Raw genomic sequence first — 27,976 nt, forward strand, 5'->3', positions numbered from 1 at the left:
ACTCAAGCTAAACAATATCTTGTAGGAAGGTTGTGGGATAATTTCTAGCTTCCAATTTGCTTTAGCAATAATTGAGTGTCATCCAGCCTATACATCTTTAAAATGAAAGCATGATATTTTTTATTACTTCATCTTTTTATCATTTGTCAAGTTAAATGCTTCTATGTATGTTGAAATAACTTGAAATAAACATAATCAGTAGATGAAGACATCTTCCCAATGGTCACTACAGCCAAAGAAGTTTGTTGCTGAGAGGATGTATAAGGAATGCGATGTAAAATAACATGGAGAAAACATGAATACACATCACTGAAACAGCACATCTCATCCATGACAATAGAGGAATATTAGTAGAGAATAGCTACTAATTAGTACCCGCAGTTCAATCCGGATCTTTAAAACCTTCTTCAGATTATTGTGGGTTGTTCAATTTGGGGTACCTGGCAACAGAATGATAAAATTTTGTCTTCCTCCAGCAAAACAAGAGTTTACCAATTACACGAGAGAGAACTTGAGTCTGTTGTTAAAAATATGCAGTATCTTGACCTTTTCTTCTGCCACTATGTAAGTCTCTGTGAAATCTCTGTTTTTCCCACTGCTTTGGTAGCTATGGTATTTTTGCACAAATGTACAGCTAAATCAAAAGGAGTAGTCGGCAAAGGCCATGGTCACAAAATGGCTGGAAAGAATCACAGAGAAAGAGCGAGAGTAAAAAATAACTCTATCTATTGAACATGGCAGAGGAAGGTGAACAGCTGAAACAGCAACAGGAAAAACAGAGTATGGATCAAAGATTACATGAAGCAAACACTAATTTGACAGTATTAAAAACACAAATGCAATTTACATCCTGACATCACAGAAGCATATTTCTCAGAAAGAGGCACAAACCTTCCAGATCCTATAGAAAAGTTTGAATATTCGTATTGTGTAGAAGGAGTAGTTTCCTGGGCTGAGAGAACAGGCTGTCCTGGATTCTGGCATTTTTTGGTGTTTGCAGGTGGCACTAGAAAGAACTATGGAGCTAGATACAAAGTGTTTGAATGCTGCTAAGAATTTGTTTATGGCAAACGCATTAACACGTTCAACACTGGTTGCCTGGAAGGTCAGACCAGAAACATTATTAGCATTGTATAAGAAAACCAATACACAGCATTGCTGAGTCTGAATTTTAAAGTGAGTAGCTTTGGTGCTGAACCGAAGGGAAATAATAGTATTATAAAAGTCTTTTACTACTTTTGCCCTCCAACAGGACCACAAGAACAACATTCATTTATAGCAGTTGAAAGTTTACCCTTTCCAGTCAAATTTGCACCACAGGATCAGCCACAAAAAATCCTGCTGCACCACAGACCATATGTGTCAACCAAGCACAGGAGAAGATGTCTTCAGCAGCCACAGTCAGTGGTCCCAACAGCTCCAATCTACTCCCACAGTATTTCTGACCTGGGCATGATCATAATACAACTAAATGCAAATGTTTCTGGTTTTGGCCAGGGTTTGCTTCTGTCTTCACCATACAGACTGAGTAGTCAACTTTCTGTCTTCTTTGTTCCTTAGGGCTGGTGTAAACTCATAAGATGCCCAAGTACTTACAATTTGTCCTATATCTCATTCCTTCTTTTTTTGACCCCAGCCAAAAATCTCCATCATCAAGCAATTTTGATTTCTTTCCTTGTACCTAGTTCCTACTTGCCTTTTAATTATTTTTGTTTGCTTCTTGCTTATCACCCTTCCTTTGCTCTCTTCTTTATTTCCAACAACAACTCTTGCTTTTTTAACTTTGTTTGCTTGCTTTTTTCTTATCACTTCATGTACAATGATTGCATCCCCAACCTGCCTTCTTTGCTGCCTTCCAATCTGTCTTTCATTCAGGCCTTTTTCTTATTCCTACTTGTCTCCTCTAGTATTTTCTTCTGCACTGTGTTACAAACACCTGAAGTATTAAGAAGTAATGATAACACTAAGGACTCTCAAGACAGATTGTGGGGACTAAACAAAAATAAACTGAATCAAGCTTTTAAACTAATAGTAATTAATACTGCAATTTCTGGAAAGGGCAACTCTCACTTCCCTTAGTGAAAGGTTTTCTGAACTAGGCAACCCAACAATAAAGCTGCCCTGAACTGTAAAAATACTAGCCATCTGGCACACTGCAGTATTCCCTTAGTGAATCTCTTCAGCAGGTGCATCATTTAAGGTTTAAACACTGATGATCGCAACTACCTATCTGCAGCCTCATACCACAAATATTCCTCTGCTTTGATGCCTTAGTAATTCTCACCAACATTAACAATTATAGCAATTTTTGAATCAGAGTATATCTTCTGATTACTGGGAAATTATACTCTTATGAAAAGTAATATATTTTTAGTATACTTAGCACACTTTTAGTACAGCTAAGTATCTGTAGCATACTTGAATTATAGCAAGTATACTCATTTTTCATAAGTGTAGAGTGACACATTATAAAACAAATTATTATAATCAGAGATTTTCTTGAAGCTATCAAAGGGCTTGATTCAAAATGGGACAAGTTCTTCCTAGTACCCTCAACCCGCATTAGTGGTTGGTGGGAGCTGAGGGCACTCAGCACCTTTGAGGGAAGTTCCCGCGTAAGACCCAATCCTGCAGCTGTGCAAGATGCAATTTCTTTGATTGCTTCTACTAATTTGCATACTACATCTATGATTTGGGCACACTGATAAATTACACTAGAATATCCTGTTGTTCTGCCAGCCTTACAGACTTGCTATACGTTGTTTTTCAATTTGTGAGGTCTTTGGAAAAGAGCTTGTTTTTTACTCAGAGCCACACACTACAGAGACTACCCAGAAGCTGTCCTAACACACAGGGGTCCTGAACACACTGATATATCTAGGCAGCATTGTGATCCTAGCAAAGAGGATGAGGAAGGTGATGACTGATGGTGATGAATGGATTTAATGGAATTTTGTACAAATGACACACAAATGGCATTCATATAAATTCCATATAAATTACATCAATTACATATGAGTAGGAATTTAGTGAGATTTTAAAAGGAATTATGGGAAATTATATGAGCAACATTTATAAAAGACTGTTAAATGTTAAGAATTTTGAAAGAAATATTAAACAAAATACTTCAGGGTTTAAAATAATCTCTCTTGGAGACTGCAACAAAATGTTAATCTCACGTCTGCTTACAGTGGGATTTCTTACACATTTCTTTCAAGCAAGGAATTCCACAGACAGTTGTGGGATGACATGAGCTTCTAAGTTCTTTTGGTGACTGTTGTCTGCTCAATGACAACATACAACAGTTTGCTCTCTTCAGTTCTCCTTCTTATCTAAAGGATTGCCTGTTCTTTGCTGCTTAAAAACTGTTCTAAGACATTAAAAAGCAAACATTTGAACTGAAGAAGACTTAGCTATTCTAAATTGATTTAGTTCCTTATATTTTTGCAATCGAAGGCGTTTCGTTGCACAGTATTTACGTGTATTACTCTTAAACTCAAATCTGAAAGGATGGCCTTGAGATGTATCTGCTGCATGCATAAATATTTGATATATGTTATGTCATGTTACCACATAAAGATTCACAGAAAATAATCACTTAGGGGCTTCTTTTTAAATTAGTAAGATTATTAATATGAAAGTTATTCTTACAATTTTAAAAAATCACAGTATTGATGTTCATATCAATCCTACCAAACCACTCTATAAAGAAAATTCTATAACAACCTTCTTATTAACAGAGTTAATACCAAACCACATGTGCTTTGGAAGCCAGTTGATTTAACAGTTCTCTGTTTTACCATGCTTTGCCCAGTTGACTGATGCAGGCTGTCAAATCCAAACATATATATTGAGAAGGACATTTTGCACCACTTTGACTTTCTTCATGGAGCTTCAGTTAGAAAACCATTGCTACTTGTGTCATATCATAATCCCTTCCGAAACCCGCTGAAGATTCGTCAACAGGGCCAGCTGATAAATGAGTTCCTGTACAGCTCAGAAGAGCTAATATGGGGTCTTTCATTATAGATTTCTCCTGGTGATGCGTACTGCTGTGCCCATCAGTCAAGCCTTGTGCACAACAGGAGTTAGAACTGGTATGTGTGAAAGTGTACTGTATCTTCAGCTCTGAGACTTAGAGCCATCAAACTATAGGTTTTTGTCACTTATGATGTCTTTTTAAATGCACTTTAAGGATTTTTGAAGTCTTGGTAGCTCCTGTATTCTCCACACTACATTTTCCTCTATGATGATTATATTGTAGGAATACGATTATCTTCACACTCATCAAGTTTTCCTCTCATTTAATAAAAAAACCCACAGGTTGGATATGCAACCACTGATAAGTAATAGAACTTTTAATTCAATGTCTCACACAAGTTTCATATACGTTGATACCATCTATATTTATGCTTTGAACTATTTAACAGGTCTGTTTTTCTTACTGCTTTAAGCAATTCCCTGAAATGAAGCTACCAAGCCAAAAAATGGCATCTACATTAATCTCTGAATCATCCCAAGATTTTAATCTTGGGGATCTTCAGCAAGACGTTACTTATTGCTATTAAATTCCCTTGAATATGTTTCATGTGAAGTTTTTGATATTACAGTAAATACAACGAAGCAGCTATGTCCAAGGAAAAACATGTGTAAGCCCTTAAATGGTTTGTGGTCAGCTGACATTTTGAACTTACCAAGAGTCCACAAATATCTTCTGATCCTCAGATATGCCTACACATTTTCTGATCATATTTCCTTTCTTTGGTGGACAAAACTACTTTTGGAGCCCAAAAGCTACCTATAACTATATGAGTCTCCAATCTTTTCTTCATTACTAGAATATTATATCACTAAACACAGCTGATACCTTCTGAAATAGCAGAAGACTTGGAAATGCCAGTACTGGGTATAAGGTCAATAAATATTTTAAATCCTTATAAGTATGCTCCTTTACTTTATTATTTATCCATTCAGAATTGGTTTTAAGCAAGTTTTTAACACCTTAATCTTCCAAAGTTAGGTATAAGCTAGCTCAAAAATGCATTATCCAGAGAAACTATCAAATCTAATCCACATGTAGTTAGTTGCCTCTCAGTTCTGTTTTCTGAATTCAATTGAATTCAATTCTGAATTGAGCAAGTGAGGACCTATGTGACATGCTGTCTTTCTTCCAAGACAGGTATCTTTTAATTTTTTCTTACTTTAGATTTACCCATACTTTCTTCACACACAGCTGAGATTGCCCAGTAATATGGCCATTAACAGGCAGAAATTATAACTTTCTTCCTCCATATTTCTTTAAACCTCACTGGCTGTATACAGATACAGACAATTGCTTACCACGCCGTTAGTTCTGCTATACATTTATGTCATCCTGTCTGTTCTTCACTCTGGACCAAGTTCAAAAGGTATTACTGAATTGTCAAAAAAACTGTTACTGGCTGTCCTCTAAAAAAACTTGTATTCAAACAAGCAAAGGGTCAGCTTTCTAGTGGGTCTGATGTTCCTCTCAAAGATTTGGTTTGGTATAGAAAGATTACTGATGATAACTCCAAAGAAGGGAAATATGTCAGGCATATGTGGAGTGATTATAATCAGAATAGAGCTTTGACGTACCCCAAAACTTTAATTGCCCCATTATTGAACATTACCCTGGACCACTTCAGCAAAGGAACATGTTTTCTGTCTTTCAAATCTTTAAAGTAATTCCTGCTGTCTCTGTCCCAGAAATAACTTTCTCCCTTCTCATCTCTTTCTCATGTCTACCCAGATAACCAGTGTTCTCTGAAAGCAACTTTAGTTTGATTTTAATTATGGTTGTTTTGTTGTTTTTTTTTTTTTTCCTCAGCAGAATCATTCTTATTTCTTCTGCACCTCCTTGACTGGTTACTCCCGTTTTTATTAGCTCTGACAGCCATGCCAATTGCATGCGCATGCCTCAGAGACAGCTCCAACATTCACTTCAGCTTGCCAAAAAATCTCTTATTTAAAATTACAACTGTTGGACAATTTCACATATGTACTTTTTAATGACTCAAAGGCACTTTGTTCTGACAATATACGTCACTCCAAAAGGTCTCAGACTTGCAAGTTGGGTAATGTACTGCATTCCCTCTGACAGAAAATATGATTGGTTTGTTTCCAAGAATATCATTGCTGCTTTTATCTCTTTACTTTTCAAAATTTATAAATATTTTGGTATAACACAGAACATTAATCTATGCAGAAGAAAGTCAGGTTTCTGTAAGGCCATGTGCTTCTTTACAAGATATTCCATATATTTGTCAAGCTGAAACACCTACAAAGAGAGATGATTTGGAAATCACGTTTCTTTTTTTTAACTTCCTCTTTTTTTTTTTTTTTTGTGCTGCTTCAGGATGAATCAACTATGACACCATATGCTGCAACAATTGCTGAGAATGACAAAAGTAATACCTTCTTCTAAAACTCAACCAAAAAACACCATCCAACTAAGGAAATTGTATTCTCCCTAAATCTCCCTGTATCTTCCTGGCTCACTTAATGTCTCATTGCTTTATTTCTATGTAGGCTCTTCCTAGCCCTCTCTCACTGTGGCAGGCTTCTTACTACAGATTTAGAGAAACATGAATATCCTCTGGCTACTGCTTGAATGACTGAGCTCTCCCTCAGTTTGAAGGTGGAAGAATCCTCCACCTGTGCCAGCACCTCCACCGTGCCAGCACATCCAGGGTGGATTGGGCTTTGGCTTTGACACTCCCCATCTAAGAGCATAAGAAGCTTTATTGTGTGTTCACCATGAGCATAATAAAAATAAGGCCACGGTTAGAAAACACTATTTCGTATATTATATGTATACACACACACACAAAATACTAACTTATATGGGGTTACAATTTTGCTCCTGTAAAAATGTGTATCACTTCTATTGCAGCCTACAATTTATATGCTTTTCATAGCAGAAAAGATATTTGCTCCTTGCTCTGTTTGCACAAGTCAAGTTACTAGAATTGTCGAGAGAAATTCTCACTCTATTTGAAAATAACTGGATATGGATATCATCTGGCTGAACAAAAGGGATGTCTGATTATGCTGTAAGTACTGAAGATACATTGCATATCTAGCAAGCTTTTATTCTCATTACTTAACATGTTGCTTGGTTACCTCATCAAAGTTGTCATCTGTGAGGAAGCCTGTTCCATTAAAAAAAATAAAAAAAATCATAAGGCTAACTCCTCTGGGACTGTGGTGAAAGTATGTTTGTTTTTTTTTTTCCACTTGTTTCTGGAGTTCCCGTTCAAAACTAAGTTGCTACGTTCACAGCCTGGACAACAAAAAATATGGTTGCACAGACCGTTCTCAGAAAACTCTGGGATGCCCAACATTGGAGTGCTCTTGTGACTCTTGGTGTGACAAACATCACACTGTATTTTCAAAAGTTGCCAGGACCTTGGCTAAGGCTACATGCAAATCACTTAAAATCAATTCATCACCTTTCTGTAGGCCACTGAGCACAAAGTTAGAAGGCCAATCGACAGACAAAACTGAGTATGTTTGGCACGATCAAATCCTTTCCATGCAGCTAAAACCAACAATCTTAAGAAGCCTTCAATTTATCTAATAGTTTGCGACCATTGCGAGGCAACATAGGTTTAACGCTACACCAGAAAGCGGTCAGGCTTTCCCAAACACTTGTCCTGTGGTTGTAGATCTAGTCACAAGTCTATACCTCCATTTTCCCACAGGCTGTGCAGAATCCAGCAAGCTTCAGTTCTAGGGAAAAAATAACAACATCAACAACAACAACAAAACCCACAAAAAACCCCCATGCAAACAAAGAAGAGTTTTAGCGGGGGAGCTGGCAGAGGTGCCCACAGTCCCTTGCGGTGTTTCACCATCCCATCCTCTGCAGATGTGACTTCTCCGCGAACTCCCCAGCCATTAGTCGGCAGCAGCGTGCACGCCCATCAGCCCCCGCCCTTGCTCAGCCAACGCACCGGGGTTCCCCCCCGGCCCAGTACTGCCCGCAGCGGCTCCTCTCCGTCACGCATCCTCCCTCCCGGAGCGGCGGAGTCGCCCCCGACCCCCGCCGTGCCCCGCTGCGGCGGTGGCGGCGGCGGCGGCGGCGGGGCCCGGGGCGGGGCGGGGCGGGGCGGGGCGGGGGGCTGCAGCGAGCGCGGCACCGCCCCCGGCGGGCAGACGGGCGCGGCGGCGTCACGCGGCGGCGCCGCCCCCCGCTCCCGGCGGCCGCCCCCGCCCGCTCCCGCTCCCGCCGCCGCCGCTGCCGCCGCCGCCGCGTACCCGCAGCAGCGCCCGCTCCGTCGGCGAGCGGCAGAGGCAGCCCCGGCCCGCCGCGCCTGCCCCGGCCCGCGGCACCCCGCGCAGGTAAGGCGCGTCCGCAGCGCGGGCAGAGCGGCGCCGCGGAGGACGAGCCCCGCTTTGCCGCGGCGGCGCCGGCGGCGGTGGCGGAGGAGGAGGAGGAGGAGGCGGAGGCGCGAGAGGCTGGTGGGTTTGCGTGCGGCGTTGTGGAGAGGTAGATGGCGAGGAGAGGAGATGGTGGAGCGGAGGTAGAAGTTAAAGGTTGGATGCGGTAATTTATTATCCCTTGCAAAGGCGGGAGGAGGAGGGGAGAGGGGGTCTGTGAGACTTAAGGAATAAAATCAATCTGCTGCATGTTTTCCCTGGCGTGAGCTGCCTCGGTGGAAAGCGAAGCCGGGGCAGCGATGGGAATGAATATCGCAATATTATTGTTATTTGGCGGCGGCGGTCTGGAAGAGGCGAGGGGTTTGTGCAGGAAGTGCATTGATAATTTGGGACATTTTCTATTGTGAGGCAGAAGAAAGAGGGCACCCGGCTTCCTTGATATGTGTTTGAAACTGTTCAGGTTCCTGCTGATGGTATGCATTTTTGAAGGGGCAGAAATTATATCATAAGCATATTAAAATAAATACATCTGCAGGCTGGGAGGGTAGCAAAATCGATCATTCCAGTCTCTTAGGAAAGAATTTGATTCTAGAAATTACGTAGAAATGAAAGGAAAAGATTAATGATGCTGTTAAGTCTGCTTTTGAATTAGAGCGCTTCTCCCTTTGGCTGCAGCAAGGTTGTTTTTCAGATCCTTTTATTTCATCCGGTAATTTGTGAACTCTCTGGTTTTCCCCGCACCCAGAGACAATGCTGTGTATTTTATACAATAAGGATTCTGCCAAGGATTGTGCATGCCAACCGACCTGGCATTTATTAAGGATTTACTGACCTATGGGTGTCTCTCTCTCTCTTTTTCTAATTTGAAAAGGCTCAATCGGGGCACCTGTGACTAAACCAAAATTTTTGAAGAAAAAAATGATTGTAGAGTGGTGGGGGAAGCATATTAATTCACTGGTGAGGCACTGAATGCAATAGCTACATTTATGTTGGTTTGTGTATATTTCTCGCTACATACATATATATATATACACATTGCTGGGAGGGATGTCTGGTACTTAAGAGCCCATTTGAGATATATATGTTAATAAATTGTCCTATTCTGAGAATGAAAGTGTCCCTCGGCTTTGGAAATGACTAGACAAGACTGTGCTGTTTATTGACAGTGTGTGAATTATATCGGCAGTAATAAATAAGCAATTGTTTGGGTTTTTTTTCTTGGGTCTTTCTCCTTTCTTTTTCAGTCTTTCCATCTCTCTGTCTTTTTTCTTTCCTTTTTCCCCTCTTTTGTTCTTCTTTCTTTCGTCCTCTCTTTTCCCTTTCTCTTTCCCCCTCTTGCCGCTGCCGTGTGTGTGTGTGAGCGAGAGGGGAAGGCAGGCGCCGCAGACAGAGGCAGGCAGCGGGCAGGGATGCTCTCGAGGTGGGATCCCCGCTCGGCGGCTCTCCGCGGACACCTGTAGGGATCGCTCTGGCACGCACGGCGGGCGCGCACACGCACTCACACTCACACGCGCGTCCTTGCCCGGCTCCCCCCCCGCCCCGGCACACACCGGGGGCTCCTGGCACCCCCCCCCCCCCGCCCCTGCGCCCCATGCACAGCGGCGCTCCCCGCGCAGACCCCTTCCCTCCTCCCCCCCCTGCGCTGCCGCGCAAGGACAGCCGGCGCCCTGCGCTCACGCAGCCGCGGCGCCCGCCCCGCGCACCTTGCGCCCCTCTGCGCGTCTCCCGCGGCACCTCCCGCATTTCCTCCCCACCCACCGCTTCCCCGAGGCGCGCAGTGACCGGCCCAGCCCCAGCTCCCCAGTAACCCAAGTGACCACGCACACACACGCACCCCCCGCGCCCCCTCCCCACGCATCCTCTCCCCACATACCGGCGTGCAGCCCCCACCCCACCGCCGCACCCCGGACCCTCCCCTACACACACACACACACACACACTCCTCCAAGTCATTTCTCACACCGCCCCCCCGGACACGCACGCCGTGTCTCACACCGCCACCCAGCCTCACCGCACACCCCCACACGCACCCCAAATCCGCTCCCTCACCGCCTGCCGCCACCCGTACCACCCCTCGCCGCCCCCGGTGTACCCACATGGGCTCCCACGCGTGCCCAGCCCCACACCCCACACACCACCCGGTGCAGAGGCTGCGGGGCGGGGGCGGGCGGGACCCCCCCCGGGCGCAGCCGGCGGCGGCGGGGCCGCTCCTGCCGCCGGCGGGCGCAGGGACCGGCCGCCGCCGCCGCCCCGTCGGGCCGCGCAGGGCGGAGCTGTTCCGGGTGCTGAAACCGGAGCGGCGGCTCGGCGCGGTGCCGCAAGCGAGCATCGCCCCTGGCCGCAATCAGCACCGTGCCAAAAAAAAAAAAAAAAAAGGCGCTAATCAGGAGCGGGGTTGCCGGGTCCGGAAAAGCGCGGATGAGCCGGGGGCTCCCGCCATGGGTCCTCCCGGGCACCCCGCTGGAAATCCCTCGGCTGGTAGCGGCATTGCGAGAGGTGGCTCCTGCTAGGGGGGCAGGAGGGGAAACCCGGGGGCTCTCTGCTGCCCGGCGCTGCCTGGTGCTGCCTGGGCAGGGCTGGCTTCTGCCGGCAAAGTTTGGGGGTTCTCCTTGCCTCGCTTTTGCTGCTCTTGCCCACCTCGCGTGTGACAAATAATAAAAATAAACGTGTTGACATTTAGAGGAATGAAATTAAATATAAAGAGAGAGTAGGAGGTGACTTAGCAGCTCTGAACGTGTCAGGTGCAGGCAGCTGAGGTGTGTGCCTGTTTTAAAGCAGGTTTCGCCCCGGCAGGCTCATCTCTGTCCCCTCTCCCCACGCACAGACACACACACACACCCCAGCCCAGCACAGGGCTTGGCAGCGGCTCTGGACATGGTATTGTGCCTGCCTAAGTGCTGCTGGCTAAGAAATGGGAGGGAGGTGAAAGGGAAGCAGTGGGTGAGGGAGGTGTCGGAGATCCTCTCCTCCATCAGGAGAGATCCACTAACACACACCTTCCAGAAAAGATATAGCGGCTTGGGGGAGAAAAACAGAGAGGGGCGCCTCTCTGCTGAAATGCTTTGAATGCAGAGACCTCTTCAGAGGAAGAGAGTGAACTGTGGCATGTATCTTATTTTTAAAATGAGGAGTTGTCCTCTTAAATAAGGGCAGCTGAGTAAACATACATAAAATACTGCAACCCATTTCAGAGGACTAACACCTGGGATTAGCTGATCTGCATTGTGAATAATGTCAACATCACAGCTGGCTTGAATTGGATTTTCCCTGCCATAACAGAGAATAGCAGCAGCAAAAGAAATCATGTGGCAGAGGAAAATGCGGTTTGAAATTTTCAAAAAGCCTTCTAAGAAACCATTGCAATTCTTCCTCACCCTGTGAAAATAAACCAGTAGGTGTGCCATGTACAGTGAAGCATGCCAGTTCCTGCTGGGAGCTCAGTCTACTCTATATGTTTCTGAGTTGTATTGGAAAGAACTAGAACTGGGCTTGGTAGCATTGTCTACATTAATAGGACCCTATAGCTTCACAGGTGCTGGTATTCCCATACATAAATTACAGTAAGAGAAACTGCAGAATAAACACCTCCTTTGCTATTTAACATCGTCCTTGTAATAATAAAATATGCTACTAAAATATTTGAAAGTTTTGGAAACGTAAGCAGTTTACATATAGTTATACCATAAAAATGTAATCTAGTATAATCATATACATTAAGATTTAGGTTTAGCACTGCAAGTTATTGTGATTTCTCAGTAACTCCAAAATTACAGCAGCAGTTCATTTTCCTAATGTCGAACAGCAGTTGAAATGAAAAATTAATCACAAATGTCCACTATTCATCAACTTTATGATTTAACATGTTATTAGTCGTCATTTCTTATTATTCTGTTTCAATTCCTTGCAGATTAGAAACAAAAACAATAGAGGAAAATCACCCCCCTGGATCTTAGCCTTGGCCTTTTGCAAGCAAACAGAAGAGGAGCTGTCAGGCTTTGCATGTCAAGTAGCCACTCGGCTGTTTGACACCTTCTGGGTTTCAACCCCATTGGGATTGAGGCAGCTCAGGAAACCATGAGCGATGAGTCCTGTCGTCTGCTGACGCTGCTCTAGCACCATGGCAGACAGTCCGTGATCTGACAAAAGGATCCATCCTAGGGAGGCAGCGCTGGGATCGGTAATTGGCTTCCTGGGAAACTACAGCTGGCGGAGAGGATGTAAAAAGGGGCGCGCACGCGCTGGGATATTGCTACAGTCTTGCCGAGCTGGTGGATCCGCTTGGAGGAGTGTTTTGCCACCAATCTTGGTTTTTCTCGCGGTTTGGTAATGTTGGCTTTGGGGAAAATTTCTGCTGACTCACCCGCCCCTGGACACCTTTTGGGAAGCCCGTCTGACCAGTGAAGAAACCCAACGGCACCTTCCCCCCACCGCGGGTCCCCTCCAGCGGCCCCTGGCCCCTACCTGTGCCCGATCCCACCCCGTGGGGCACCCGCAGCCCCCCGCCCCGGGGAGTCCCCCGCAGTGACCCCCGCGCCCGGGGCGGGGGTGAACGTGCCTGAACCATCCAGCGCGGCCGGCGCCCGGCAAGATTTTACCCTGTCTGCCGCCGGGGCCCCAGCGCCGCCCCCCGCCGGCCCTGCCGCCCCGTTTGCCCGCCCCAGGCCGCGCAGGATGGGGGCGGCGCTGGTGCGGCGCGGGGGCTGCCTGCTGCTCTGGCTGGCCCTGCTGCTGGGCTGCTGGGCTGAGCTGGGCAGCGGGCTGGAGTTCCCAGGGGCGGAGGGCCAGTGGACCCGCTTCCCCAAGTGGAATGCCTGCTGCGAGAGTGAGATGAGCTTCAACATGAAGACGCGCAGCTCCAGCGGGCTGGTGCTCTACTTTGATGATGAGGGCTTCTGTGACTTCCTGGAGCTCATCCTCACCCAGGGTGGGCGGCTGCAGCTCAGCTTCTCCATCTTCTGTGCCGAGCCTGCCACCCTCCTCTCTGACATGGCGGTCAATGACAACCTCTGGCACACCGTCGTCATCCGCCGCCACTTCAAGAACACAACACTGATCATCGACCGGGCTGAGGCCAAATGGGTGGAGGTGAAATCCAAGCGGCGGGACATGACTGTCTTCAGCGGCCTCTTCTTAGGGGGGCTCCCGCCGGAGCTGCGGTCGGCGACGCTAAAGCTGACGCTCTCCTCCGTCAAGGACCGGGAGCCCTTCAAGGGCTGGATAACGGATGTCCGGGTCAACTACACACAGGCGTCACCGGTGGAGAGCCAGGAGGTGCGGCTGGACGATGAGCAGAGCCGCCTGTGCGCCAGGGAGGATGTCTGCCTCAACGGGGGCGTCTGCTCGGTGCTCAATGACCAGGCTGTCTGCGACTGCTCCCAAACGGGCTTTCGGGGGAAGGACTGCAGTGAAGGTAAGGTGCCATTTCAGCTCGCCTCACTGCGCCCCTCCCCATTGCTCTGTGGAGGGGACGGGTAGGAGGTCAGGCCTGCATGGAGTTTCATCTGTACGAGTGGATCTCCCTGCCTTCCCTTCCCTCCCCGCTGCGTCCCCAGCTCCCCTCTTCCCCGACTCCCCCTCCCTGCCCTCCACGTGTCTCTGTGGCCGACCATGGTGCCATCACTCTTCTGTTCTCTGCGAGGCTGGGCGAGAGGAGGAGGAAGAGGAGGAGGTTATTTGGGTGTCTTCCAGAGGTGGGGTGTGATTTGGGCTTGTCCCGAGCAGAGGAAAGGTGGGTCCTGGGTGCCAGGCATCACCTGGAAGGGAGGGGGTGGCCGGCATCACGCTCGGCCAGAGTTGAGGGACAGGCACGCTTGTCACAAGCAGCTGGTGGCAATTAATTTTGGGATCGGGGAAAGTGATGCTGGGGAGAATTTTACCGGATTAAGTGCAAAGACAGCCTGGGTTTATTTTTGTAGGTTAGGGGAGACCCAGAGTCTGCTTTGTATTGATATTTGCCTCTGCTATGTCGTTGAAATAAAATCAGTGGTTTATTTGTGAATTCCTTAAACTGTTGCTGGGGAAAAGGGGGATTAAACGGAGGATTATGTTTTTACACGAATGCGAACGGTACTGCTTTGCAATGTATTTAGCAATTCACCATGCCAAGGAGAATACAAAAGGACAAGGGGGAAATGCATGCTCCAAGACCACAAAATTACTGAATAGTTTTACCAAGGAAGATAGAGGTTAGAAAAACAGCAGTTTCCTGAATCCTATCTACAAATAAATCACTGGGTAAAATATGATTCATATTCAGTGCCCATTGTTTTTGGCAAATGGAAGAAGTGTGAACATTTACTTTGCAGACGCATGTAGGACTCTTTTTTTATTATTTTGCTAGTAAATGTACCATTGTTTGCAGCTCCTTAAGCATAGAAAGTACATATGTAGTGTACCTAGAACAGGATGTAAAGGTATACAAGTGAAATAAGAGCAAATGTTTCAAAGGAAAATACAATCTCCATGTCAAAATTGGAGAGCAAAGACCTAAGTTTAAAATGTAAAAGGTAAATATAAATAAGATATTATCAAGGCCAAATGAAGATCTTCACCGAGTGGCTGCATGACATTTATGGCTGAATAATTTGCCTTTATCATTTCTATCAGATTTCACTCATTATAAGAAAGGAAACATCATTTGTGACTGTGCTTTATTATGTAACACCTTCTGTCCTTAGTGTCAATACTCAAGATGCTACAGTCATTCTGCATCCTGTTTACTTTATCAGCTGTTTATCTCTCATCTGCCATTCATTAAAAAATTCAAACCCTATTAACATTTTAAAAAAAAATTTAATAACAGCAAATGATAGTTTCAGAAAATAAGATGTTTGTGCTTTGAATAGCACACAGTCCCAGAAAGTCTAAAATGAAATATCTTTTATATTAGGTAAGATCATATCAATGGATTTAGTATTTGGATGTAAATTTTGAATATGTGATACTACATAATATACTGGTGTATGTAAAATATTGAGTTGTCTTAGCATCTTTGAGTTAGGACCTATTATAAACCAAAAAGAAAATTATGAGGTGTAGCAGCTTGGTTAAAGCAACAATAGTAATTTCTATATTATTATACATTTATATACCCTTTACATTAAAACATAGTTTATTTATTTGAAGTTATTTTGAACATGTAATATTTGTATGAAAAAGTTCATATAGATGCATGTAATATCAGTCAGAAAATCTTATCTTTACATAATAATAAGATCAATAGCTATTTTTAAGGAACATTTTTATGTTTAGATTGAATGTTATTGAAATACATATATATGTTTATATATATTAAAAATTGTATAGAGCTTGTAAAAAGATGACACTCAAAATAATATTTAGAATCCCCCAAATTTAGGGTAAAATGCTGGCTTCATTCAAATACCGGTGGTTTTACAATTGACCTCAGTGGGATCAAGATTCCCCTCACATGTCCCTTAACCTTTATAAGAAGCCTTATAAAATAATAGCAAGACTTATAATTTTAGCATGCTTTCTCAACAAAGGATCATAAAGTATTCAGATTCTGATTTCATTTGAAACAGGAGGCAACATTTCCACTGGTAGCAATATAAATGGAAGTAGTCCTACAGTTTATATGTGTCGATTGAGAGAAGATAGTAACTGAAATTCACATCAGTCGGGTTTTGATGATGGGATCTGTAGCTACTCATATGTGCTACCAAAGACATTGAACTATTTTATAAATTATTTAATATTCTAAGAAATAGAAAAGGCAGAAGGACAAGTAAAACCATCATGTCTGCCAAGGAAGAAACCCTGCCTCTAGTTGTTTATTTCTTTATAGCCAACATAGAAATGATGCTGTTGAGTTTTGATCTTTTGTTCCTAGAATGTGTAAATTTCCCACAAAGCTTAGTTAGAGGTTGCCATTGCTGAAGGATGCAGGATCATCTCAGACTGCAGTGATCTGGAGGGATCTTGAGTTTTCATTCTTTGTCTTGTCCTACTTTTTGACTAAAAATGGTTTAAATGGAAAAAATCCCCAACTTTCCATTTTTATCTGAAATTGTAACTACATGTCCTAGTTGATACCTTTTCTTTAAAGGTGAAAGATGGTCAGTAAATTCTATTGTCTTTGGATTTTTTTAGAATTTTTTTTTTTTTGCTTGGATTTAGTGTGCTTCTGCATCTCTTCAGTCTGGTAAGGCAGAGAGTCCCACAGCATAATGACGACTTTAGAAATCAATAAGAACAAAGAAAACCTTTCCAAAATTTTCTGTCCTGACATGCTCATATGAGAGACTAGAAATAACTGATTTAGAGTCAAAGTTTCAGGTCTTAGGATGCAATTTTGGATAGCACTTAAGTTATTTTCAGGAAAAAATCTGGTGGGTTGTTTTTTTTGAGATTTTTCATCTTTGAAAATCTCATCAATTTTTCATGAAGTAAAATTTTCTTATAGAAATGAAGCTTAACCAAGTTTATTTATTTTGGGAAACCCATAGTAATATAAGTTATTCCCAGCAGGCTTAACTTTCCTTGTACCTGTCTCAATCAGGAGTAGCTTCATTTATGTTATCTGAACTACACCAGTGTAAGAATCAGATTTATTGCAGTCATGCTTTTTGTTCAAATGGGATCTAAACTCTCTTCAGTGGGAGTTTTGGCATGAAGCACAGAAAAAGGACTGTCGTTTTGCTTGAGTATCAAGGGTGTGCAGTCTATAGCACAGAAAAATACGATCTGTAGCAGTCCTGTTGTTGATTAGTCTGTGTGCTTATGAATAAAGACAGTAAAAGAGCCTTCTAAAAGAGAAAATAAAATCTCTATTTAGTACTGAAACAGGCAAGGGAATATTATTTCACATAATAATAGTGACTCAGTAGAAGGAAAAATACACAAAATTATGATAAATTTTGTTAAGACTAGCATTAAAATAAATCCTGATTGCCATATCAATTTTCTGAGAAGTTTTTGACATATATCACATTATTCCTCGAAATTAATCAAATTGATATGGCTTGACTCTATGATATGGAGAGCTGTTCATTAAGAAGACTGATCTTTAAAATCAAATTTTTAGTGAATTAAGTCAGGGTCCTAGAAGGCAGGGAGAGTACATGATTCATATCAGTGAGCCTCCATATTCCTCTTCTCATTTTGCTCCTTGTGTTAAAATTTCAGTACAAAAAATATTTTAAATTTTAAATTTATAAAATAGTGATACTCTGGCTTTAGACAAAAAATATATATATACTTTTTCTTTCATCCTCATTTATATAAAAATAACCTTGTCCAGTATCCTGTCTGAGAAAATAAGCAGGTACCTCTGAAGGAGGATATAAAAAACACATAACACACTTTGACTTGGGAGATGTTTCTCACTGTCCTCAGTTTCTTGTCACTCCATGCCCTTTTGCTTTTCTATATCTGTAACTGCTTGAAAAAATTGCATACAGGATAATTTATCTTTTTAAAATATAGCTGGCCTACTTGCCTCAATATTAGCATGTTATAGAGAAAATTACTCTGTGAATTCGAAGTATACCTGTTTAGAACATGTTTTATTTTAACAGTTCTACTGAGTTTCTGTTTTGTGGGAAAAATGAGGACTGTTCACACAGCTGTTCACTGTAAGAGATATTCTTCCTTGTCAGATATTCAGAGGTTGATGCCAGCTACGGTTTGAACTGTGAAAGTGATTTTTTAAGGAAGCGAATTCCAGATGTCTCAGGCTAGCCAGCATTTAGATTTGTTTGTTTGGGTTCTGAATATATTACATCAATCTTTGTTGTGTATATTTGCTTCTTCATGTTAACTTTTTAAAAAAGTCATCCAATATTTATATCTTTTTGAAAAAATTCATATTTTAATTCATTCAATTCTCTTATGCCTTGAATAAAACATATAAACATATTTTGGCATTAATTATCTTTTGCAAGATATGTGTTTGAGTGCAAAGCGATGCTGTTGAACTCATTGCTTATAGTAAATCTTAACAGAGTAGCCACCATGGTCTTGATCCTTCTTGAATAGTTAGCTAAATAAACTTTGTGCTAGTAAATACTGTGAGCAAAACTTTCCTTTTGATTTACACTTCAGGATCTTTATCTACAATACACATCTCTATTATGTGATCTGTATTTCTTCTGCATGCTGAATTTCTTGTCAGTGGCCACTGGGGTGATGTTGATTTAGGAGGAGGGCTAGAAATCCACCAGAGGTTACACTAAGGTTCTGTTGTATTTACAGATGATTTGATTAATTTAACAATAAATGTTTTAATTTTAATTAAAATTTTTAAACAGTGACTTTGTCAGGGTAGAATCTTGAGGGCAGATAGTCAAGTAATCCCAGAGTCTTTCAAAACTGTATTAAATCTGTGACCTTTGGATTTAGTCATATGAAACCAGGATCCTTATGTCAGTTTAAAGCATAATTTTGCATCATTTTCCTAATGCAATTTGATATATTATTTTGTTCGCCAGGATTCAGTATGATAGGATATTGATTTCAATATCTGCCTCGTGTAAAATCACAGCAATTTAAATACTATGTCACTGGTAATTAAGAATTGGCAGTTTGTTTTATATTATCTTCTAAGACAGCTACTTGTTGAATATTGCTAATCCTTTTCAAAATGCTGATATTGAAATACTTCCAAAAGACCACTTATGCATATAGCATACATCTCAGTACCCCAGATCAATAGTATTTTATATAGTGAGGTTGTTGCTTCCCTTTGTGCCTGCTGAGATGTAGGGTCCATGTTAATTTTAAGTCTGTATTGCAAATTATAGAATGCTAATATGCTAGAAGAATTTACATCTAGCAGCATAGGACCTTGTGTCAGATTGGTCATATTCATTCAGAATTTCAAAATTATTTAATAAAATTGTCTATATTTTAATGTAATTACGTTTCAAGGCTTACAGGCATTTTGGACCAAATGCACTTGATCTTTTTTCTCAGCTGCAGGTTGGCTCCCTAGGAGTTTTTTAACAGTAGATGCTAGCCAAGGAGTTGTGGGAAAACATTTGGATTACAGAACATATAATTTTATCCCATCATCATTACTGAGCTGATGGATGAGAATGGGGAAACAGACTGGCAAGTAAAACAAGTTCCTGATAGAAATAGCTTTATGTAGAGGCTAACATTAACATATGCAGCTTTGAGAATTTATGCTTCTTTTAATAAACATATCAAAATTGGCTGGTAACTTAAAACAAAAAGGTTCATCCATCTCTTTTGTTGAAATGAATACAATGTTTTGTCTTCCAGAAAGCTTAATGTTACTTTCAGAAAACATGAAACCATACCAGCTTCTGGAAAAATACTTTGTCTAGTTTATTGCACTGTAGTTGAAAATTGTATACCTTCATAAACACTTGATTTTACAGAACAGTGAAGGGCATTCTGAGGTTTTGAGTACTATGTTGTACCTGAGAAGTAAATTGTAAAGACCAAAGTATACTTCTTTCAGGGAGTGATTTGGTAGAACGTGACAAACATAACTTTAACTGTGCTGTTATATATAGAATTCACTAGCAGGGTCAGGATGCATAATATCTTTGATGCTTTTATTTAGTTCTACGCTGACCAGGGATCATATTTTAATCTTTTACAAAATAATTTAGGTTTTTCCCACAAAGATGTGCACTTTCTGAAGTGACACTTTCTCCTTCTGTACTGTGGTGATGGTATCTGACTAAGAAGTAGTTGTATGTGGTGGTTTCATGCTAATGTCTAGTCATTCTCTTGGATCTTGGTGTACTCAGTAGAACCAATGAGCACTTCAATGCACAAAATACCTGTAGTATCTAATGAAGGAAGTAGGAAAAAGCACATGATTTTGATATGACACTGCTTTCACACCACTTCTCCGGTTTGGTTTCTCCATCTGTAAAGTTAAACTAGTGACACTCTATACAGGATTTTTGGTAGGATTTTCTTCCTGGCTGTCAGGTACTCAAAAGATCGGAATTTCTATTAGGGATCTAGTAGGGGAAGTTGAGACTTGAAGCTCTCCTTACTGTAGTGCAACCTCTTTAGTCTACAGAACTGATACTTACCATCTGGCTTTGAACTTGCCACCATTCCTACTGCCTATCTAGCCATAACTGAGTGTTGAGAATAATGTGTTTTTTCTTGTGCACAACTGGTCTGCCATTATATGTTTTCCATTAGTCTGACTAGGTATTGGAAATGATGTAGCTTGTCAACTGCCAACCACTTTTCCCTTGACAATTCAGCTGTTCCCATGGTTGTAACAATTCCCATCGTTTGCAACGTTATGACACCTGTACAAAAGTCATCCTTACTACTATAAAAGGATCTAAGATTTAATGTCTGAGGATAGTGGAGAGCTCTGGTTCCAAGTCAATGATCACATAATTTTTGAAAAGTTTCATTCTCTTTCATTTTCAATGAGAAATTTGGGGGTGAAAGTGGGAGGTTGCCTCAGTCATGCCTTGTTTGAGCTTGTAAAGAAATAAAAGACAGGTATGCTTGCAGCTTTCTGTAAGAACAAGATCGTATGATGGGATTTTAGATTTCTTTAATTCTATGGAGTTGTTTATGAACCTGGAACTGTTTAGCTAGGTCCTAATAAGCAGCAAATTCGACAACTCATAGATAGCTGAAAAAAACGGGTTCTGTTTTCATTTTCCATTGGAATCATTTTGAAGTCCCATTGACTCAAGTTTAGAATTAGGGCAAACCAAATAACCTGCTGATTCGGAACTCATTATCCAAGTGGGAATATGAAAACAGAGAAGATCTAGGGCAAATTAAATAACCTGCTGATTCTGACTGCAGTAGTCATCTGGGAATATCTATAGAGACAAGGCTCTTCACAATCATCGTCATCATCATTATTTATTAATTTAATACATGCTTATGAACCATGCTGTAACGTAAAGTTATATGACTAATGTTGTTATACATTTAAGGGACTCTGTAATTCGTGGAAAAATCTGTTTTACCAAAAAAGTGGGAAATGTATTCAATGGAATCACATTTGCAGTTGCTGCCACTACAAACTGTGAAACAGTGTATTTTGCATATGTAAGTGTTATGTACCACAATGCTATGTAGGTGTGCAAGTTGCAGATTGCTTTTAGTCTGTGGCACAATGCACGAGGTCTTGAAATGAAAAGGTTTGACTTTTTGGTGATTTTGTCTAGAGAAAGAGCTTTGTGTTGCTTAAAGGCAGAGAAACTAGACTGATTCTTCCCGCAGCGATGTCTCTGTAATTAAGAGAACATGTACAGCCATTACGGAGGTCACTGACATTACACTATGCAATTCGAGATGTATGTCACAGTTCCAAAGTTTCAGAATTACATCTTAATTTCTGATACGGAATGACCTTCATGTTGATCTTCTTTCCCTTCTATGCTTTTTAGCTTTAACAAAAGATTAAAAAAAATGACACTTTTGTCAAGAAGGTATTTCCATTAAGAAAAGACTCCTTGAGAAAGATTACATGTATATATTATAAATTATATGTACTTTCTTTTTAAGAAGTGTATAGAAGATCACAGAATTAGTGAGTAGACATGGGGTGAAGATCTGTATCTCAATATTGTAATTTTCTTTAGAAGCTTATCCTGACTCTTCTTTGTTCCTAAAGGTGACAACAGAAATGTTCACACACACATGTCAGCATTTGTACAATGGGTGTCTGGGGACAACCGTGATGAATAGCTTTAGGTTGAATTACGGTCTTATGATGCAAAGATAATATTCATTATTAATAAAAATGTGAGAATTGGGCCCTAGTGCTAGTAAAAAAAAATGCTCTACAGCCCTCTTAGGAAAGAGATTATCTTTCCTGATTCTGAATGATACAGGAGTGATAAAAGTGATCTAAAAAAGTTTGGATTCTGCTGATTGTTATGCAGCAACAGGCTTACATTTTACGTTTGTAAAATCAGACTCTTAAGCTGGAATGTCCAGGGACAAGAGGGGGAGAGGCTAGTGAGACACTGCATCTCCTTCCCAGACTACACACACTGCTATGTCTAAGCACAATGAATTTCAGGTGAGTATCTATAATGGAGGGGACAGATGCTTCGCATGACATCATTCGCTAGAAAAGCAGTGGAATTTCTTCAGGATGTTTCCAGGAATGTTAGCGCTGACAGAGAGATTCCTAGTTTTGCTTATTTTGAGTTTGCTTTTCTTCCCATTTCTCCTCACCAGAGGAGAGACAGGTGAAAATGAAAGTTATAACCAATAGCTGTATGTCACTTAATTTTGAAGATTATCATGATGTGATATAAGAAAGATTTGTAAGTAGATTTTCTAAGAACTAGTTAATGCCCTCCTGCTACACCTTCTCAGATGAATGTTGCTGAACTTTCCTGGAGATGATACTCTATGAAGTTTGTTTTCTGTGATACTGCAGAAAAATAATTTCTGTAATACTATTACATTGCAAAGAACATGGGGTTTTTTAGAACACATAGTTTTTCAGAGATAAATTGTGGACTGTCATTCAACATTAGACAAAAGATTTGTCTGGTTTGGTTAAACATCTACTGAAGAATTCTGAATACAGATTTCATATTCTTATATAAAACATTCCTGACTTAAATGTTATGAGGAAAACATCAGCATTTTCCCACTAGTTCACCAGAAAGAAAATATGATTTTAATATATTTCCTTGCTGACCCAAAACTCCATTAGTTTTCCATGAACGCTGTATCAGTTGTCATAGTTTCCAGGAATTTCTGGGGGTTTTGTCACTGTTCTTGGTCCAAAGTATTTGGAGGAGCAGCTAGGATGGAAGTTAGTTACACAGCCTTGAACTTGTGCTTTTTCCTCTGTGGCAGTTAAACAACTGAGTCTGGCATTATAATAATTTGTCCACTTAAGCAGTACAGCACAGTATTTATTTTTGTTTTCCACGTTATAAATTCTGAAACTGAAAATTTAAAAAAATCATACATCAGGTTCAAAGTTATGAGAATATTTTCACACTGTTTCTTATTTAGGTTTTGTAACAAAGTAAGTTCCAATGACAGAAAAAAGTTAATGTAATAAAAATTTTGACCTGCTATTTTTGCAAATCCACTGACAACCACATTTTTAATACTTGAAAAATTGTTAACATTCAGAGGTTTTATCTATTCTCTTACCATCGGTTGGATCCCATTCTGTTGTTTTAAATATCATTGGAGTTTTTAAATAAGTAGGGTCTTTATTGCACATTATAAATACCTACATCATTCAAGTTTGTAAAAGGGACTGATTAAACAAATCTCTGCTATTCAGTCACATATTACCCATTGTGATACTTGAGTCATGCTGGTGGATTTTGTAAATCTTAAACCACAGAAGCATGCATAGTAATGCAAGTGAATAAAATTTCCTTTTAATTTCTCCCTTATTAAAAAATCAGGAACGTTATCTATTGGAAGTGGAAAAATAGCAGTCTAAGTTGATGGCACCACAGGAATTCAGAAGCAAAGCTACCTTCAATGAGTGGAGGCTTTCATCTTTTTTGTTGCTTGTGTTTAAGGGTGGAACTTGTCTTGCCATTTTATTCACATTTGCATGAAAAAAGAACAAAAAGCAGTTAGTGATGGTGTATCTATAGTGACAGAGATATACATAACTCAAAAGCATGCCTCTGAGAACTTAGTAATTTTTAATTATGTTGGTGTTGTACTTTAATATGGGCTCATTACTCCTTGGATAGCCTAAACATATAAGGTGAACTGAGTACAGGTTTTGATGTTATGCAACTTTGCTCTTCCTTAGCTTCCTCTTCAGAAATTGAAAAATATTACATAATTATGTCTTGGAAACTTGGTCCTTGACTAGTCTGAGCTTTCAGTGACTTAAATTGAGCTTTTGATCATTAGAGAATGCAAAAAGAGGAACTAAGGAAATTAATTAACTAATGGAATTGGAAGAGCAAAATGTATTTAGAAATCATATATATTGTTATGGACAATATTTCTAAAATGTTTTACTTTTGTAGGTTTGTCACATTCAGTAGGATCTCTCAGTCATTGGAGTAAAATAATTTATCCTGGTACTCCCTTCATGTCTGTGTAAATCAGGATTCATGTCTCTTGAAGCTAACACATTAAGCCATTGTAAAATAAGTGTAAGATCAGAATCAGGTCCTCTGGTTAGAAAAAAATAATTTTTCAAGTGTATTAATATTAAACCATCCAAAACCTCAAGAAACAAACAGGCTTAGCCTTGCCTACTACTATGTAATATTACTTTGCAATCTTTGTAGAAGTTTCCTTTGTCATTCAGATGCACAGAAACATTTTGCCAGCAGAAAAATGGCTGGTGAAAAGTTTTGCTTGCTTGCTTTTTTCCCACACCTATACGGTAACAACAATTACTTATTCCACTCTTTAATTTTTCTATATTTGTAGAGGTATAATAAGAACTGGCAATGCAATTTTCCCTTATAAAATTATGAATTAATGGCTAAAAAGGTTTTTATATTTTAACCCCACTTCCCACCCCCATTGCTGATATGACCTATCCTGTATTAAAATGCTTGCTTTTTGAAAATACTGTCATGTATTTTTTTCATCCACATGTTTGAATCAATCTTCACACTCTTTTTGTTGTTCTTAGATACCCATTTAGCGCACAGGTTTTTAAAGCACAGCTTGGTATGGACAGTTTGCTTTTTCTCTAATGAACCTAAGTCATTGGTATCAGTCTAACATGTATGAACATACTGCCCTCAAAATCTATGCTCTGAGAATATTATTAAGTTTATAAAATAAAGCACTTACAAGCTATGAACCGTCAGGACAAAAGATACTGTACAATTTTAATTTCATCCATTTCTAGGTATCCATTATGAAACAGTCTTTAATTACATGACCATATACCACTTTTTCCTTGAGCCTTCTGCCTCATTCAGTGCATAGTCTGGATAATAAGTTCTTCAGTATTTTGTTTTCTCCTTGCTGTTCAGTGTGTAGCCCTGAGCCTTATTTATCGTCCATATTCAAACTAGCTCTGAAGAGAAATTATTAACTTTTCCCTGGGCTTTTCTAAGGTTTTCAAAACTACAATGTCTGAACTGCTGCGCAAATATTAAAAATTATACAATGCCCGTGTAAGATGACAGATGCTATTATCCCAGTCGTATAGGAGGACTGAGGCAAGAGAGACTGAAGGTAAAAATATTCACTAATACTGAGTGCACAGTGTGAAGTTTTTCTGAGTGCTTCACATATAACACTACATACTCTAAGCATCCACTATAATTTCAAAGCACAGCTTGCACTGACTTCAGCTTACAGCTTTGAGTGATCAGCATTGCATGTTCGGGGATATCCAGCAAGGCACGCTCCCCAAAGATGCAAATGTCCTGAACAGCATAAGGAATGACCACCCAGAAAATGCCTGGCTTTAAAAACCTGACCAACATCACATGGGATTTTTAGGAGAGAAGGGGATAGAATATATTTCTTCAAGGCAGCATTCACCTCTCTTTGATATGCAGTACACCCCAGTCCTTTTTAGCAAGGACTCTTGTAATGCAGGGGCAGGGGTACTGTTCATTGGCATAACAGCTCTCTTCATTACTCGGGCATTACTTGTTGCTAAGAATAGACCTATTCTGTGTACAGAACAAGTTACGGAGGCTCTGGAGACAATTACATTAAACTGTGTAATTAAAGGCTATATCATAACATATATGAATAAAGCGGGTGGATCTAAGTTACGTAAGAAGCCTTATGTCTCAGAGATGCTATTTTTGACTTTGCAACCTAAAGAACATTCTTTTAAGGTATTAAAATAGTCAGTGCGTATAATTTTTTATAGGTTTTTAAAACTCTACTCCCACTCAGACATCCCAGCCCCAGCCATTGTGTTTTCTGTGCTTTAATCAGGAAGCACCCTTTCCACAGGGCCTGTTCCCAGCAGGCAAGTTGCTGATGGACTGACACTTTCCCTGATCCAAAACTGGGTAGCTGGACCTAGCACAGGCTACAGTTTCCAATGACAGGGAAGACCTGCTGAGGCTGAAGTTAAAGTATGCAACCACAGCCCAAACACTCTTTCAGGAGTTTCCTGATAAAATCCAAGATATCTCCAGTAACACTGTACAAACATATTTTTTGAGAACATTTGCAACTTGAACAAATTCTGGTGGGTTTTCAAAGGATTGGCAAAAGGCTTAACCCTGAAAGTCAAGTTACTCCTGCCCAAATGGTTTTTATATTTCTGTTTCAAAATAAGACTAAAGTCAAAAGGAATCAGAATGGAAATGAAACTTACTTAGAGTTCCCTTGGGCAGATACTACTGCTAACACAAATGTCAGGTTTTCAGCTGAGCTGTTTTTTTGTGACTAAATCAAATATATTTTTTAAGACTGAAAAATAGAAGACTTCCTTACTATACTGAATCACTCAATTTTCTTTAATTACTATAATTGATCTTCCTCTGTAGTAAGTGTCTTAAAAAGAAAGAAAGAAAGCAAAATAAAATAAAATAAAGCTTAGGCACAATTGTTTCAGTACATTTCAGAACCATTTTTCCAAGGAAATGATTGAGTTTTTAAAATAAAATATAAATATTGTATTCGTACATCTGCTTGTTCAGTGTTGCCATTAAAAAACTTTGCCTAAAAATATTTCTTAAATGCTTCCTGTAAAAGTTTTATATGAAGGAAAAGTATAGCCATAATAGTATATTCTGTACACGGAAGCCAGAAATGCAGTGTTAATCTTTCACTTGACCAGCCAATATTTTTAAGATACTTTTGTCTTTATAAAAGCCACATTTATTAATGTCCCAAGAACTTCGAACACACCTTTATTGTTTTTCTCCTTATTTAGATGTTGTTACTTTTTCTACTTACAGAATTACCTGCTTTTTCTTTCTTTGTGTGTTAAAAATTACAAAGTTTAAAGATTATTGATTTTCCCTTTTTCTTTCTATGATTTATATTATATCCATTATATTATACTATGTACTATTTTGACTATAAAGCATACAAATAAAAAGCTATTAGGACAGGAGAAGGTGAAGAGTGAAGTCACAATTCCCAATAAATTTATGATCACTTAATTCACAAATGTTCCCACTGTATTTTGTTGTATTAATTCTATGAATAATTTTATCCCCTTGATCCCCAATATAAATTAATGTATATACAAATATGCTGCAGATAAACATACTTATTTTAGTAATACAATATGAGTATTTGCAAGCATATGATTATTCTATGTGTTACCTCACGGTATTTAATCATCTAGTGACATTTTCAGGAATATTAGATGTTATTGCTCCCACTGATTTAAATGGGACTATGTGTGTTAGAATTAATAGAAAAGTTTTTAAAAGAAAAACGTTCAATAGTCCAAAAAAAAAAAAAATTTGAAAATCATGGTTTAAGCATAATCAGATGCAAGCTAAACTGCAGAATCATAGACAATCAATTAAAGTATTTATATTTATAAATTTTTAGAGACAACTATTCAAGTTTTTACATATTATAACTGTTGTGCCTAGTATGTAATCTTATTAGACTCATCTTTAGAAATGCCATTTTTATGAATAATAATGAGTTTAAATTCACATGTCTGTATGCATATAAATTTTGTTCA

At 40.2% G+C, this 27,976-nt stretch overlaps 1 protein-coding gene across 21 annotated transcripts in view; it reads left to right on the forward strand.

Moving 5' to 3' along the window:
• Positions 1 to 8,262: 8,262 nt before the first annotated feature.
• Positions 8,263 to 27,976, forward strand: part of NRXN1 (neurexin 1) — a 725,925-nt gene continuing 706,211 nt past the window's right edge. For 20 of the 21 annotated variants that reach the window (XM_087774526.1, XM_087774528.1, XM_087774537.1 and 17 more), the window contains exons 1-2: positions 8,263 to 8,364; positions 12,311 to 13,813. In XM_087774526.1, coding sequence (XP_087630652.1) covers positions 13,075 to 13,813 — 739 coding nt within the window. In that variant the 5' untranslated portion in view covers positions 8,263 to 8,364; positions 12,311 to 13,074. Of the gene's footprint in view, positions 8,365 to 8,496; positions 8,560 to 12,310; positions 13,814 to 27,976 lie in introns of those variants that run through there. The other variant, XM_087774527.1, reaches the window with a different exon arrangement.

This window comes from Nipponia nippon, unplaced genomic scaffold, assembly GCF_047370975.1.
Source record: "Nipponia nippon isolate SJK-2023a ecotype South Korea unplaced genomic scaffold, ASM4737097v1 scaffold_4, whole genome shotgun sequence".
Taxonomy (NCBI): Eukaryota; Metazoa; Chordata; class Aves; order Pelecaniformes; family Threskiornithidae; genus Nipponia; species Nipponia nippon.